This window comes from Engystomops pustulosus, chromosome 4 (genome assembly GCF_040894005.1).
Source record: "Engystomops pustulosus chromosome 4, aEngPut4.maternal, whole genome shotgun sequence".
Taxonomy (NCBI): domain Eukaryota; kingdom Metazoa; phylum Chordata; class Amphibia; order Anura; family Leptodactylidae; genus Engystomops; species Engystomops pustulosus.
This window is the reverse complement of record NC_092414.1, coordinates 214,654,626-214,670,290: the sequence shown is the minus strand read 5'-3', so window position 1 is coordinate 214,670,290 and position 15,665 is coordinate 214,654,626. Positions and strand designations below refer to the sequence as shown.

At 46.4% G+C, this 15,665-nt stretch overlaps 1 protein-coding gene and 2 non-coding genes across 3 annotated transcripts; 2 read left to right on the top strand and 1 right to left on the bottom strand.

Moving 5' to 3' along the window:
* The first annotated feature begins 3,687 nt into the window (after nt 1–3,687).
* Nucleotides 3,688–11,019, top strand: HES7 (hes family bHLH transcription factor 7). The gene is made up of 4 exons (XM_072144656.1): nt 3,688–3,786; nt 6,080–6,175; nt 8,348–8,435; nt 10,349–11,019. Exons 1-4 carry the CDS (start codon nt 3,745–3,747, stop codon nt 10,738–10,740), a joined length of 618 nt encoding a protein of 205 aa, XP_072000757.1. The 5' UTR covers nt 3,688–3,744; the 3' UTR covers nt 10,741–11,019.
* A 1,726-nt stretch (nt 11,020–12,745) lies between these two features.
* On the bottom strand, nt 12,746–12,830 carry TRNAR-UCU (transfer RNA arginine (anticodon UCU)). Its single transcript is given in 2 exon segments — nt 12,746–12,781; nt 12,794–12,830. It is a non-coding gene; the product is annotated as a tRNA-Arg (tRNA).
* A 2,285-nt stretch (nt 12,831–15,115) lies between these two features.
* On the top strand, nt 15,116–15,197 carry TRNAL-UAG (transfer RNA leucine (anticodon UAG)). The gene has a single exon. It is a non-coding gene; the product is annotated as a tRNA-Leu (tRNA).
* The last annotated feature ends 468 nt before the right edge of the window (nt 15,198–15,665 follow it).

The window sequence follows — 15,665 nt, the reverse complement described above, 5'->3', positions numbered from 1 at the left end:
GTATAGCAGAGTGCACTGTGTGTGTAGTGTCCGGTATAGCAGTGTGCACTGTGTGTGTAGTGTCCGGTATAGCAGAGTGCACTGTGTGTAGTGTCCGGTATAGCAGAGTGCACTGTGTGTGTAGTGTCCGGTATTACAGAGTGCACTGTGTGTGTAGTGTCCGGTATAGCAGAGTGCACTGTGTGTAGTGTCCGGTATAGCAGAGTGCACTGTATGTAGTGTCCGGTATAGCAGAGTGCACTGTGTGTGTAGTGTCCGGTATAGCAGAGTGCACTGTGTGTGTAGTGTCCGGTATAGCAGAGTGCACTGTGTGTAGTGTCCGGTATAGCAGAGTGCACTGTGTGTGTAGTGTCCGGTATAGCAGAGTGCACTGTGTGTAGTGTCCGGTATAGCAGAGTGCACTGTGTGTGTAGTGTCCGGTATAGCAGAGTGCACTGTGTGTGTAGTGTCCGGTATAGCAGAGTGCGCTGTGTGTGTAGTGTCCGGTATAAAAGAGTGCGCTGTGTGTGTAGTGTCCGGTATAGCAGAGTGCGCTGTGTGTGTAGTGTCCGGTATAGCAGAGTGCACTGTGTGTGTAGTGTCCGGTATAGCAGAGTGCACTGTGTGTGTAGTGTCCGGTATAGCAGAGTGCACTGTGTGTGTAGTGTCCGGTATAGCAGAGTGCACTGTGTGTGTAGTGTCCGGTATAGCAGAGTGCACTGTGTGTGTAGTGTCCGGTATAGCAGAGTGCACTGTGTGTGTAGTGTCCGGTATAGCAGAGTGCACTGTGTGTGTAGTGTCCGGTATAGCAGAGTGCACTGTGTGTGTAGTGTCCGGTATAGCGGAGTGCACTGTGTGTGTAGTGTCCGGTATAGCGGAGTGCACTGTGTGTGTAGTGTCCGGTATAGCGGAGGGCACTGTGTGTGTAGTGTCCGGTATAGCAGAGTGCACTGTGTGTAGTGTCCGGTATAGCAGAGTGCACTGTGTGTAGTGTCCGGTATAGCAGAGTGCACTGTATGTAATGTCCGGTATAGCAGAGTGCACTGTGTGTGTAGTGTCCGGTATAGCAGAGTGCACTGTGTGTAGTGTCCGGTATAGCAGAGTGCACTGTGTGTGTAGTGTCCGGTATAGCAGAGTGCACTGTGTGTAGTGTCCGGTATAGCAGAGTGCACTGTGTGTGTAGTGTCCGGTATAGCAGAGTGCACTGTGTGTAGTGTCCGGTATAGCAGAGTGCACTGTGTGTGTAGTGTCCGGTATAGCAGAGTGCACTGTGTGTGTAGTGTCCGGTATAGCAGTGTGCACTGTGTGTGTAGTGTCCGGTATAGCAGAGTGCACTGTGTGTAGTGTCCGGTATAGCAGAGTGCACTGTGTGTGTAGTGTCCGGTATAGCAGAGTGCACTGTGTGTAGTGTCCGGTATAGCAGAGTGCACTGTGTGTAGTGTCCGGTATAGCAGAGTGCACTGTGTATGTATTGTCCGGTATAGCAGAGTGCACTGTGTGTGTAGTGTCCGGTATAGCAGAGTGCACTGTGTGTGTAGTGTCCGGTATAGCAGAGTGCACTGTGTGTAGTGTCCGGTATAGCAGAGTGCACTGTGTGTGTAGTGTCCGGTATAGCAGAGTGCACTGTGTGTGTAGTGTCCGGTATAGCAGTGTGCACTGTGTGTGTAGTGTCCGGTATAGCAGAGTGCACTGTGTGTAGTGTCCGGTATAGCAGAGTGCACTGTGTGTGTAGTGTCCGGTATAGCAGAGTGCACTGTGTATGTAGTGTCCGGTATAGCAGAGTGCACTGTGTGTGTAGTGTCCGGTATAGCAGAGTGCACTGTGTGTAGTGTCCGGTATAGCAGAGTGCACTGTGTGTGTAGTGTCCGGTATAGCAGAGTGCACTGTGTGTGTAGTGTCCGGTATAGCAGAGTGCACTGTGTGTGTAGTGTCCGGTATAGCAGAGTGCACTGTGTGTGTAGTGTCCGGTATAGCAGAGTGCACTGTGTGTGTAGTGTCCGGTATAGCAGAGTGCACTGTGTGTGTAGTGTCCGGTATAGCAGAGTGCACTGTGTGTGTAGTGTCCGGTATAGCAGAGTGCACTGTATGTAGTGTCCGGTATAGCAGAGTGCACTGTATGTAGTGTCCGGTATAGCAGAGTGCGCTGTGTGTGTAGTGTCCGGTATAGCAGAGTGCACTGTGTGTAGTGTCCGGTATAGCAGAGTGCACTGTGTGTGTAGTGTCCGGTATAGCAGAGTGCACTGTGTGTAGTGTCCGGTATAGCAGAGTGCACTGTGTGTGTAGTGTCCGGTATAGCAGAGTGCACTGTGTGTGTAGTGTCCGGTATTACAGAGTGCACTGTGTGTGTAGTGTCCGGTATAGCAGAGTGCACTGTGTGTGTAGTGTCCGGTATAGCAGAGTGCACTGTGTGTGTAGTGTCCGGTATAGCAGAGTGCACTGTGTGTGTAGTGTCCGGTATAGCAGAGTGCACTGTGTGTGTAGTGTCCGGTATAGCAGAGTGCACTGTGTGTGTAGTGTCCGGTATAGCAGAGTGCACTGTGTGTGTAGTGTCCGGTATAGCAGAGTGCACTGTGTGTGTAGTGTCCGGTATAGCAGAGTGCACTGTGTGTGTAGTGTCCGGTATAGCAGAGTGCACTGTGTGTGTAGTGTCCGGTATAGCAGAGTGCACTGTGTGTGTAGTGTCCGGTATAGCAGAGTGCACTGTGTGTGTAGTGTCCGGTATAGCAGAGTGCACTGTGTGTGTAGTGTCCGGTATAGCAGAGTGCACTGTGTGTGTAGTGTCCGGTATAGCAGAGTGCACTGTGTGTGTAGTGTCCGGTATAGCAGAGTGCACTGTGTGTGTAGTGTCCGGTATAGCAGTGTGCACTGTGTGTAGTGTCCGGTATAGCAGTGTGCACTGTGTGTGTAGTGTCCGGTATAGCAGTGTGCACTGTGTGTAGTGTCCGGTATAGCAGAGTGCACTGTGTGTGTAGTGTCCGGTATAGCAGTGTGCACTGTGTGTAGTGTCCGGTATAGCAGAGTGCACTGTGTGTGTAGTGTCCGGTATAGCAGTGTGCACTGTGTGTGTAGTGTCCGGTATAGCAGGGTGCACTGTGTGTGTAGTGTCCGGTATAGCAGAGTGCACTGTGTGTGTAGTGTCCGGTATAGCAGAGTGCACTGTGTGTAGTGTCCGGTATAGCAGAGTGCACTGTGTGTAGTGTCCGGTATAGCAGTGTGCACTGTGTGTGTAGTGTCCGGTATAGCAGGGTGCACTGTGTGTGTAGTGTCCGGTATAGCAGAGTGCACTGTGTGTGTAGTGTCCGGTATAGCAGTGTGCACTGTGTGTGTAGTGTCCGGTATAGCAGAGTGCACTGTGTGTGTAGTGTCCGGTATAGCAGGGTGCACTGTGTGTGTAGTGTCCGGTATAGCAGAGTGCACTGTGTGTGTAGTGTCCGGTATAGCAGTGTGCACTGTGTGTGTAGTGTCCGGTATAGCAGAGTGCACTGTGTGTAGTGTCCGGTATAGCAGTGTGCACTGTGTGTGTAGTGTCCGGTATAGCAGGGTGCACTGTGTGTGTAGTGTCCCCCCCTATGCCCCCTCTTCCGCTCCCCCTTCCCCCTGTGCCCCCTCCCGGGGTGTGACGTGTGCCCCTCTGTACACTGTGAGGACACATTGTCGGGTGTCACATGTGGGCGGGGTTGGGGAGGGCACAGGGGGCGGGGCCTGGCAGGGGCTATAACACCGGGGTCAGGGCTATGTCTCCAGACTCGTGTAGTCGCAGTCAGGATGCCGGACATGGAGTGTGCGGATACTTACCCCTCCAGGAAGGTAGGTGCCCGCGGCTCTGCACTTCTCTTCTTCCCCTCTCGGATGGTACCGAGGAATCTGCCGACTATTCTCCCGACTACATGACTTGCAGGAATTTTGTATTTTTTAAGTTTGATGCGACTTTTTGGATTTAGGAAACTACAATTGTAGATTTTTAAGGTTACAGCAAGCAACTCACCTGGGGATGTGTCCTGGGGATTGTGATTTGTGCTGGTGCCGGGGATGGGTCCTGGGGATTTGTGCTGGTGCCCGGGATGGGTCCTGGGGATTTGTGCTGGTGCCCGGGATGGGTCCTGGGGATTAGGTGCTGGTGCCCGGGATGGGTCCTGGGGATTAGGTGCTGGTGCCCGGGATGGGTCCTGGGGATTAGGTGCTGGTGCCCGGGATGGGTCCTGGGGATTAGGTGCTGGTGCCCGGGATGGGTCCTGGGGATTAGGTGCTGGTGCCCGGGATGGGTCCTGGGGATTAGGTGCTGGTGCCCGGGATGGGTCCTGGGGATTAGGTGCTGGTGCCCGGGATGGGTCCTGGGGATTAGGTGCTGGTGCCCGGGATGGGTCCTGGGGATTTGTGCTGGTGCCCGGGATGGGTCCTGGGGATTTGTGCTGGTGCCGGCGATGGGTCCTGGGGATTTGTGCTGGTGCCGGCGATGGGTCCTGGGGATTTGTGCTGGTGCCGGGGATGGGTCCTGGGGATTTGTGCTGGTGCCGGGGATGGGTCCTGGGGATTTGTGCTGGTGCCGGGGATGGGTCCTGGGGATTTGTGCTGGTGCCGGCGATGGGTCCTGGGGATTTGTGCTGGTGCCGGCGATGGGTCCTGGGGATTAGGTGCTGGGGATTTGTACTTGTAATGTAGATGTGTGCTGGTGCCAGGGATGGGTCCTAGGTGCTGGGGTGCTGGGGATTTGTGCTGGGATGGGTCTTGGTACCGGGGATTTGTACTTGTAATGTAGATGTGTCCTAGTGCTGGTGATTTTCTTGCTCATCTTCGGTGCTGCGGTGTTTGGGGGGTGATGTGATGTTCTTGGACCGTTGCTCCATAGATAGTTCTGATCCGCTGGTCACGTGGGGAGGGGGGGGGTTAGTACTTGGATAATTCCTATTTTCTGGATTATCAGATGCCGGATTAAAGGATTTTCCCAGCATTGTATAACTGCGGGATCCTCCTCATTCTGTTTTTCTTTGGGATAAGATGTGGTCTCTTTAGGAAGATAACCCCCATCATCCGTCCTCTGTAGCAGTGCGGGTGTGAGGCTGCAGGAGGATCGGGGTAGTAGTCATTTACTATCCTCTGAGATTAGAGGAAAGTTAGGAGACCCCCAAATACCAAATAGATCCCTCTGTGTCTTCAAATGAGGTTTTTACAAAGTGCATGTTCAGTGTTCAACTTTTTTTTTTTTTTTTTTTTTTTTTTTTCAAAAAAACTTTTGGAAATTTTCCTGTATTCCTGAGGCTTTGGTGGAATTTATTTTCTTGCTTTTTTGTGTTCTATTTAATTCTGTCTTGATTATTTATTTTATTTTAATTATTATCATCTGTTTACAAACAGGATGAATTTTTCCTTTCTAATTAATATAATTTTATTTATTTCTTTATTTTTATACACCTGGAGCCTGCGCTCGGTAGGATTTTGCATTTTTTTTTCTGTTTTTTTATCCCTTCATTCAGAGAAGGAAGTAGGAAACCACCTAAAGAATGTTCTAAAAACTTGAGGCTTATTAACAATTTTTTTTTTCTAAAATTTTCCTTGTACGGAACATTTTGTGTTCTTTTTTTTTTTTGTTTTTTTTTTGTTTTTAACAAATGCTCAAACAAAATCGGAAGCCCCGCCCCCAAGTTCCTCATATCCGGGGTGTGTGGACCGGGTTGTCTATGGCTTCTCGCTCCAGTTCTGATGGACCCCAGGAAGTTCTGTTCATATTATTGGCAGAAAAAAACCCCTAAGGGACAGTAGTTTTTCGGTTTCCTTTCGCTTCATAGTGTGGACAGTGTTTTACTTTAGAGGGGGCCTAGTTGTGGGAGGTACTTAAAGGGTGACTCCACCCTGTACATAAGGGGGAGTTCTCCTTTAATGAAAGGGGTCAGTATAAAACACGACTTGCCTGCTGTTATTGACTTTCCTTCCCATAATCTTCTTAAAGGGGAACTCCAGATATTATGACCAATACAGGAGGCGGAGTCTAACATAGTGAATCCATATAACCCTTTAAGGCCCAGTTCTCCTATCCTATAATATACAATGTGCTGCTTGTAGTCCTCCCTCCGTCAGTGATTGATATTTCCTCCTCTTTCTTTAGATCCTGAAGCCGGTGGTAGAAAAACAGAGACGGGATCGGATAAACCGGAGTCTGGATGAAATGCGAGTGCTCCTCCTGAGGCTGACGGGAAATCAGGTGAGGAGCCCAAACTTACATCACCCTTATTACAGTGAAATCCCTTTAATCCAGCATCAAACTGGATGGACGTAGCAAAAGTGTAGGAACACAGACCCATAACTACTTGCAGAGGCGGCCATTCCCAGAATCCAGAGATTCTATAATCCGCAATATCTTATGTTCTCTCAATGGAATCCCAAATAATTCTAAGGAATGTGGGGTTTATTTGTGACAGTCCCAGCATCTCGGCTTGTACTGTAATGGCTACACTGACCCCTACTGGCGCAAGTCATAATTGCGACTTTCTATCGTCCCTATGTGACTATGGCCGACTTCTTAGCTGTGATTTCTACCGAAGCCTATTATTAATTTTTGGCTTGACCATCCAATAATCGGGGGGGCTTTTAGCAATCTGGTATCTACAGTATTATATCTGAGAGATGGGGGGGGGGGGGGCGATTTTTTTTTTTTTTTTTTTTTTTTTTTTCTCGTTTACATGGAATATATCCAGAATGTTTTTTTTTTTTTGCCGCAAATTGAATGACCTTTAATTTATTTTTATATTTTGAAAATATTTATTTATTAAAATAAAATTTAATACAATTCAAATATATATTAAAATTAAAATATATATATATATATATATATATATATATATATATATATATATAATTTTTATATTATTTTAATAAATATATATTTTAATTTTATTTCAATAAATATCTATTTTAAAAATGTTAAATAAATATAGAAAATAAATACATAAAATTTATATGGAATATTTAAAATCCATTGATTTTATTAAGGGGATGGAGTTATGAATCGGGAGCCCCTCCCCCCTACCATCACTTGTTGTATCAAATTTTGGAATTTTAAGGAAAGTTTTCTTTTAATTGGTTAATCAATCTACAAAATCGCTGCCCCCTATTGTATGGAAAAACATATTGATACAAAAATTCTTAAAAATATGACCCCAGTGATGGCTTTACACACTCCCTGGCATTGTCTTGATTTTGGAGCTCTTCTCTGAAGAGTAAAATCAGTCCGAATCCACAGATTTAATTGGCGCCGTTCCTTTATCTCATGTGTCTGGAAGTATCCGGACTCTCCCCTTGATGATATTCGGGGACAGCAAGATCAGGAATGTTGAATTTCAACCCCTAACTTTTAGTGGCTACTCCCCTCTCTCCATGCCACACGTGCACACCTGGCCGGCCTGAGTGTGCATGTGCATGGGGAGAGTTTGGGGGAATAGCTGTTGTTATAGTTTTCTACCAACCGCTACTGAAGGCGCATGTGCAGATGTATCACACTTATTATAGATGTTTTCTCCCTTTTTTTTAATTATTTTTGTGTCCAAGGTTTTAATTAAAATTGAATTAAGTAAAAGTTTGACAAATTTAAAAGAAAATAAAATTAAAGGCTTTTCGCTAAAAATTATAAAAATATGTTCAGTTCTATTTGGTTTATATCAGTTTATTTTTAAATTATTTGTAATCTTTTTAAATATATATATATATTATACTTAATCTACTTTTTTTTATAATGTTTTTGTATTCGTTTAAAGGAAATCTACCACACGGATGTAGTACTTCACTCCTGCAGACTTGCACACTGATGTGTGTCCCCGGAAACAAGATCCGTTCTTTCTTTATCGTCTAATTGCCTAGTTTCAGAGTAAATAATCTTTTAAGATTATGCAAATGAGCCCCAGGGGCTCCTTCTATGTCACAAAAGACTTTTCTTGCTCCACCTGATGTCTCCATCTTTCTGGCTGGGTAGGGAAGGTGGCAGGCTGTCGCTCCATACAGAGGCGAGCGGAATTGGCAGAAAACTGAGCCTCAGGGGCTTCTGAGATCCTGGTAGGAGCCCCTGAGGCTCATTTGCAAGACAATTTTCTCAAAAGCTAGGCCATTAGAAGGTAGATAAAGAATGGGTCCTGTTTCAGGGTGCTTGGTGTACAATGATGCATCCATATGGTAGATTTCCTTTAAGGTTCATGCCTTTACACTGATAACAAGTATTGGAGATGGCTCCCCCACCCATGTCCTGTAACCAAAACTACCATCCTTATAGAATGCTATTGAACCTTGGAGTGAGGAGGTTGGGCTGAGATTTGGACATGTTATCGGTGGTGGTTCTATGTATTGTTGTGGTATTATTTCATCCTATCTCTCTTGTCCTACACAGAAACTCCGGAATCCTAAGATGGAGAAAGCGGAGATCTTGGAACTCGCTGTAATTTACGTCCAGAATGTGACGCGTATGAAAACGCATGGTATAAATGAGTCCTATTATGTCATATATGTTTATGTTATGCATAGATATCGTCACATTGTGTCTTGTTCCTGCCATAAGGCAAGTTGAGCCTCTTGCCTCAGGCAGCAGAACCTGCAGCAAGATGGGGGCAGCATGATTGTGGTCAACTGCTACAAATTAGTTAAAATTAGTGATATTTATGGGTGTTAAACACGGAATGGAGGACACATCAATCCTGTATGATCTGGAGGGGGTTGTCATCTATAACTCGCCTCAGGCAGCAGAAAGTTCAGGTTCACCAATGGACATGCACATGGCCGAATGTGGTCCATTAAATTCAGTTCAAATACAGATGATCTGAACACAACCTCTCGTCCCATCTGTACCTACCTGATACTTGGACTGAACTTCATGGACTTAAGGTTGAGACGGGCAGATCGTAGGTGATGAGGAGCAAAATTGTTGGTTGACTTTTATTAAAACAAGGGACACCTACAGGCACGGTCTGTCGTAATCTTCTTATATTTGTTATCCATGGTCTCCTTCCTTCTAAGATCAACTTTAAAAATTATGCTTATAAGCCTGAGGGGCTACCCTTGCCCCGCTGTGATCTTGATTTGCAGGCTGTTACACTGTCAGTCTCCTGCTTCCTCAGCACTTGTGCAGTGAGCACTTCCTGCTGTAATCTCAGTACGGAGGGAGCAGAGGAAGGGTGAGACATTGTAACAGTCTGTAAAGCCAGAGAGGCTAGGGACCATTATGGTCATAAGCATAATTTTAAAAGCTGATCTTAGAAGGAAGAAGCCATGGATAACAAATATAATTACCAGTCAGGTGACCTGGATCTGAGTAGGCTCCCCCTGGTTTATCATGATGGATTTTGTTGGCTAATTTCCTTTAAGAGGGGTGGATTAAGACTGCCATGGGCCCGGGGCTATATGAATATTACGGGTCTGGAATCCTCTTCAGCTTCTTGGGGAATGGAGGATGTGTCCCTTCTGCGACTTTCAATCTATAGCCTCAGGACTGTGGGAGGTCCTTCAAAGGTCCTGAAATGGCTCTTGTGTTTTGAAAGCCTAAACGGGTGTATGAGGATTTGATATTAAAGGTCCTTCTCAGTCTAAAATTTGGTTGGTTTGGCCATGGGCCGCGGACTACCACCCAAACTGCCTATATATATAATCCACTACTGTGTAAGATGTCTCCATTGTACCATGTTATGGAGACCAGGTTGCCATGGACATTTGGTTGTTGGACCAGGAGAGTCGTAGAAGGGATTATCTCAGTATAGATATCAAGAATTGGATTGGTTTTTCATGGGGAACCAGTACACATGAATAGGTAACCAAAACCGGGCCCTAAAATTGTGGAATGGTAGTTCCCCCAAAAAACAAAATGCTGAGAAATTCCATTAAACACATCCAAAAAAATTCAGTGATCATTACTTGGGGGATTTAGGAGGCTCCTACTCTGGAACTTCAGAGGTTCTCTGTCTGTACATGACTAGTCTCACAGTTGATACTTCTCGTTGGGTTGGTGGTCTTTAACATTCTCAATCTTATGGTTTTTGTGTTTGGTGAGAAGAGTTCTGGTAGGGATCTACTCCCCTCATCGTTGGAAATGGGACATGTCATACCCAGTGTTCATGGAGGTTGTCACAAGCTACAAATGGTCTGCTCCACTATGTAACACATACAGGTTCCCATTCTGGCGGACCCTTTTTTGGTAACATTGTCCTTCCATTGGACGGCATAGATAGATGGGTCTAGTAACCCATGTAATCCAACTTTAATGCTAATATGTTGTAGAGGAACCAACATTCCCTACGGGGGTCACAAGATCCCACCTTCTCAGATGTTCTCAGAAGTTTCTCGATGGTCTTCATTCTCCATTTTATCTTTTATAATTTTCACTGTCCCCTTCTTTCCCCAGAACCACAACGATGGATGTCACCTGCTGAAAAGTTCTACCTCTCTGGGTTTAGAGACTGTTTGGACCGTACAGAAGACTTCATTCAAGATATCAGCCCGACAGCCAAAGCCCGCTTCTTAGACGAGCTGCAGAGCCACCTTCAACACCGCTTAAGGTTCCCGAAACAGGTCAACCTATGTAGTCAAGAAACTCGACGAGATGATGACTCGTCTTCTGATGGGAACGTCTCCCCGAACTACTCTGGTAGCGACGTAAGCCAATACTCCCCTTCCATTAGTGGCTCGGAGAGCAACAGTCCACCAAGTTGGTTGTCTTCAAGCTCGCCAAGTTCTAGAGGGTTTCAGAATGACAATAACCAAAGTAACACCTTCGTCTGGAGACCTTGGCCTTAGGACAGAGAGAGTCTACTCCTCGACCCCCATATTTAATGAACCCATATACTACTGACCTCCCAATAACCCAATAATGGGGAGTTGTGTCCTCCTGGTGGATGGACACCTTGTCTGAGACCTATGGAAGGTGTGAATGTATCCGGCTTATATACAGTATCTGTATGAGTATCATATGTTGTGCATATGTTTTCTCGCACTGGTTTTTCGATGAATGTTTTTTCTAGCTGTTGTACAGCTCTTCTATGTGTTTTTGTTGCCAAATAAATTTTTTTAAAAATATTTTTTTTGCTGTGTTTATTATCTTGTAGTTCTACAACCACAACCAGGTGCAGATGCCCAGAGCAAAGTTTCATGTTTGGTGATAGGTGTATGGGGGGGGGGGGGGTTGTGGGAGGGGAGTCAACCTAAACAATTGGGCAAGATCTGGTTCTGATGGTGTGGACTAGTCAGGAGGAACATACCTCTAATATCTACCAAACATCTGAACCGTTATAGATATAAGATGGCTCACAACTTCTGATTGGAAAACGATGATGTCTTTGGGCATCAGAAATTCACTGGTTCTCCTCGGGGGGCTCAACACTTCACGAAATGCCATATTGAAGACTCCTCGGCACAAATGTAACTCTTCCAACTCTTTGCACCCACTCAAGTTGTACTTCTGGTGCTCCTTCAGATCATGGAAAGATCTTAAAGTGGAGGTCACCGTCGGTGGCTTTGCGATATTCTATACTAGAGGTAGCAATGACTTGACTGGTGGGTCATTAGGACCCAGGACCTCAGGGTTTATAGTTCTTAGAGTTTATTAGGGTGCTAAGCAATGGACCTGATCAAAATTGTCCACCCAGAAGATTAATCTTCACCTCCAAGTACTAGAAAAGCGATGGACACCGTTATACAATGAGAATACTTTCCACCCATTACCAAGCCGGTAGATGTGACATGTCAATGGGAACTACACTCGTCAGAGGTGAGGTCCATCCTATGACTCTTCATAGGAATGCGAGTGTATTCCATCCCAGTCAACAGGAGCACCAACACTTGTGCAGCAAGCATCGAGATGAATATGGAATGTGTGGTCATTCCTACCACCGGACCAAGCAGGACAGAGGTCAATCGAGATGGGGTTAGACCCTATTGCTGCACCCATGTGGTTTGTATATATTATCCTATAGATATGTCATAACTTGCCCGATGCTCCTCAGAAACCTGTCTGCTTGACATCTTCACCCAATTTCTCTGAAGGAGAACTAAGTCAGGAGAACAGTTCTCCTTCAGAAAAATTGGGTGAAGCTGTCCATCAGGCAGGTTTCTGAGGAGCATGGTGGCTCCTAGTGTGGACTCTCATAAAACAACATAACACAACAAACTTGTCAAGGAAGAATTGGGTTGTGTAGAGTATCCAAGAAAGTGAGGTCCTACAGTCATCTGTGGAAGTGTTTGGATGCTGAAAGTCTTCAAGATGCTGAGACAAGACACGAGGAGGCCACCTCCAACGTAATGTGAGGGACTCTTCCTGTTTTGTAGGAACATTCATATATTTTTGCTTCCATGTAGAAGATGTGGGTTAGCATAGTTGGCCGTGAACCTTGTATCGATAATACTTTTAGCTTCTCAATTATAGTTGTTGCCTATTCTGAGGGGTGTTGGTGGTGGGGGTGGGGTACTTGTATTACAACTCCATACATGAAATACTTGTATAACAGCGCTTCACTATGTCTACGTAATACTGGAGTAAAGCTCACATAGAGATACTAGATGTTCTCCTGCCTCGAATGTCACAAAGAGCCCAAATGTCCTGGAGCAGCTGATGCGCCCTTTGCCCCCCCACCCAGGTCGTAAGTCTCTAAAGCTTCCAGAATATGGGTGGAGTTTCCTTATCTTCAAAAAATGATCTTGTACTTACAATCTATAGTAAACCGTCTCCTATCTTCCTCATAGGCTACGTCCTACTTGTAGTAAATGACTACTTGTAGAATGTAGGAGGTTGGGACAAAAAAAAAAGCGACTCTGGTGGGACTCGAACCCACAACCTTTGAATGACTGCACCAGCTAGAAGTCCAATGCGCTATCCATTGCGCCACAGAGCCTGTTACATGAGCTGCCCCCAGTCTGGTCTACAACACATTGGCCCGTCCTGTCTGAGGGTGGGGTTAGGGTGGAGAAGCTTCTGACTCTGTAGACCCCTCCCTTTCCCTCTCGACCCCCTCCTCCACCCTCCAGCACCCTCCTCCACCATCCAGCACCCTCCTTCTCCTTCTTTGTGAGTTAGCAACAAGTTGTTAGCGCTTCCTTTGTGTCTGCCTCAAGTCCTCATTTCTCCTCCCATGGTGGTCCTCCTGATCTCTCGAGAAGGTCCACTCGTTACCTCGGGGAGATGGTGGAGTTTTTAGGACACGTGTACCATTGTTTCGGTTTGTCCTTTTTCTTTTTGTTGTGACTTTTTGTGGTGCGTCTGCACTTTTTGTGACTTTTCTTTGCCTCCCTTCAGAGTCGGCCATTGTATATTTTCCGGCAGCGTTCTCCGAGTTATCACCCGATGCCAGAGGTTAAGGTTGTGAAGGTGCAAAAAAGTTTCGAACCTGAGCCTGGAAAAATTGTTTGCGACTTTTGCCCAAAAAGTCACAAAATTACTGAAGACCTTAAATGACCTGAGATGACCTGATGGGAGATGGTTATTAGCCTCCCTTCCCCGTTTGCATCAATCTTCTTTTGTTATATCTTTGAATGGCTGCATTTCGGCAAAATAGAAGTTTAGAAAATATTCAAATGAGCCTCAGGAGCTTCGGAGAGTGCCCAGACCTCTGATACATGACAAGATCCTGCTGGCTTTAGAGGCAGCTGATTGACATTGTGCTGTTATTTAATCTATGATCTACTAGTCACCCCCCCACCCCCCAGATTTACTCCCCCAAGGACATATGTTAGCCCCCAGGAGCGTAACCTTACATTTATCCACATTTATACAATGCGGAAAACACAAAGGGACATTACACTGTAGGAAAGTAACATGACAACAAGAGTACCCCTTACTTGCAGGGGAAAATGGACAACCCCCAGATGAAGACTCATCCCGAGCCGAAACGCGCGTCGGGGATGCGGTCTATCCCGGGGGGAGGAGCACTATCGCCCTCTTCAAGCTGCCATTCACTCTTTAATATCTATTTAACACAACGAGCCCCTTTACTCAGTGTATACTACCTGTCCTCCATACTGTCCGGGTTGGTCCGCTTCTGTATGGTAGTGTCAGCTCACGTTGGCACTCGTCTTTTTGTATATGTTTACTATTAATAAAGACTTAATTTTATCATTATTCATTTAGTTTTTGTCCACTGGGGGCATCAGTGTGACTACTGGCTACTAGGGTCAGGCACTGGGGCTACTGGGGGCAAGCACTGTGACTACTGACTACTTGGGGAATCATTGTGACATCACTGTGACTACTGGGGCTACAAGGGGCAAGCACTGTGAATACTGGGAACATCACTGCGGCTACTGGGTGCATAACTGTGACTACTGGCTACTAAGGGCATCACTGTGACTATTGGCTACTGGGGGCATCACTGTGACTACTGGCTACTGGGGCTACTAGAGACAAGCACTGTGACCACTGGGGACATCACTGTGACTACTGGCTACTGGGGGGCCTCACTGTAACTACTGGGAGAATCAGTGTGATTACTGGCTCCTGGGGGGCCTCACTGTAACTACTGGGAGAATCAGTGTGACTACTGGCTACTGGGTACATCACTGTGACTACTGGCTACTGGGGGCATCAATGTGAATACTGGCTACTGGGGCTACTAGGGGCAAGCACTGTAACTACTGTGACTACTGGGGACATCACTATTACTACTGAATACTGGGTGACTACTGGGTAGTGGGGCACAGTGATGGCTACTCTGGCTACTGGGTAGTGGGGGTAGGCTGTGTGTTTACTGGCTACTGGGGGCATCAATGGGACTACTGACTACTGGAGCAGGCACTCTGGCTACTGGGTGTAGGCTCTGTGTTTACTGGCTACTGGGGGTATCACTGGGACTTCTGGCTATGTGGCCTCCTTGTGAGTACTAGGAGCAGCAGGCACTCTGGGTAATGGGGGTATGCTCTGTGACTACTGGGGGCATCAGGGTTACTAATGAGTCCATAATATGCAGTACACTGTATAAAATACTGGCTGTGCCTTACAGATCCCAGCACCGCATAGATATGAAGTGCAGTGTGTTCAAGGTTGTAAGTACAATCCTGCATGTGAGTCCTGTACAGATGAGATGCTCTGCAGGAGTTGATGGACATCCCCTCTAAGTCCTCCTGACACTGAGTGACGTCACTGGGAGCCGCTGATGATCCCACAGCGAGCTGCACACAGACGGGAGGTAGCGTGGCCGAGCGGTCTAAGGCGCTGGATTTAGGCTCCAGTCTCTCCGGAGGCGTGGGTTCGAATCCCACCGCTGCCAACTGACATTTTTATTTTTTAAAACTTTTTTTTTTTTTAGCGTTTTTTCTTCTGGCTGCGTTTTTATCACGATAATCTTCATACGCGCCTTATATTTCACCATTATAAAAAAAAAAACCCAGTGTGTAAAGCCATGACCCGCGTCCTGTGAACACCACAAGTCACTCCCACGCGTCTTACACCTCTACCTCAGTCACCATTTATTCAGAGCCATGCTGGGATTTGTAGTACCCTAAATACGTTTCGTATCGCATCACAAATGGCGCATAAAGAAAACGCAAAAGTACACATTTTGCGCTTTATTTCGAATTAAATGACTCAATATCATCCCTCGCGCCTTTTACTGTGTCATATGACGCGATATATATATAAAAATAGACCGGCCGCCATTTTGTCGGAGCCGTGGAGGAGACTAACAAAAAAGTTCTCCGGCCTTTTGGTGACGTCAGAGAAGTTTCCTGCACTCTGA

Bases quoted from the DNA above. Each gene is read 5' to 3' on its own strand.
- HES7 (XM_072144656.1), top strand. From the start codon at position 3,745: ATGCCGGACATGGAGTGTGCGGATACTTACCCCTCCAGGAAG. The intron at 3,787-6,079 runs GTAGGTGCCCGC...CTCTTTCTTTAG, and splicing joins ATACTTACCCCTCCAGGAAG to ATCCTGAAGCCGGTGGTAGA. The intron at 8,436-10,348 runs GTATAAATGAGT...TTCTTTCCCCAG, and splicing joins GACGCGTATGAAAACGCATG to AACCACAACGATGGATGTCA.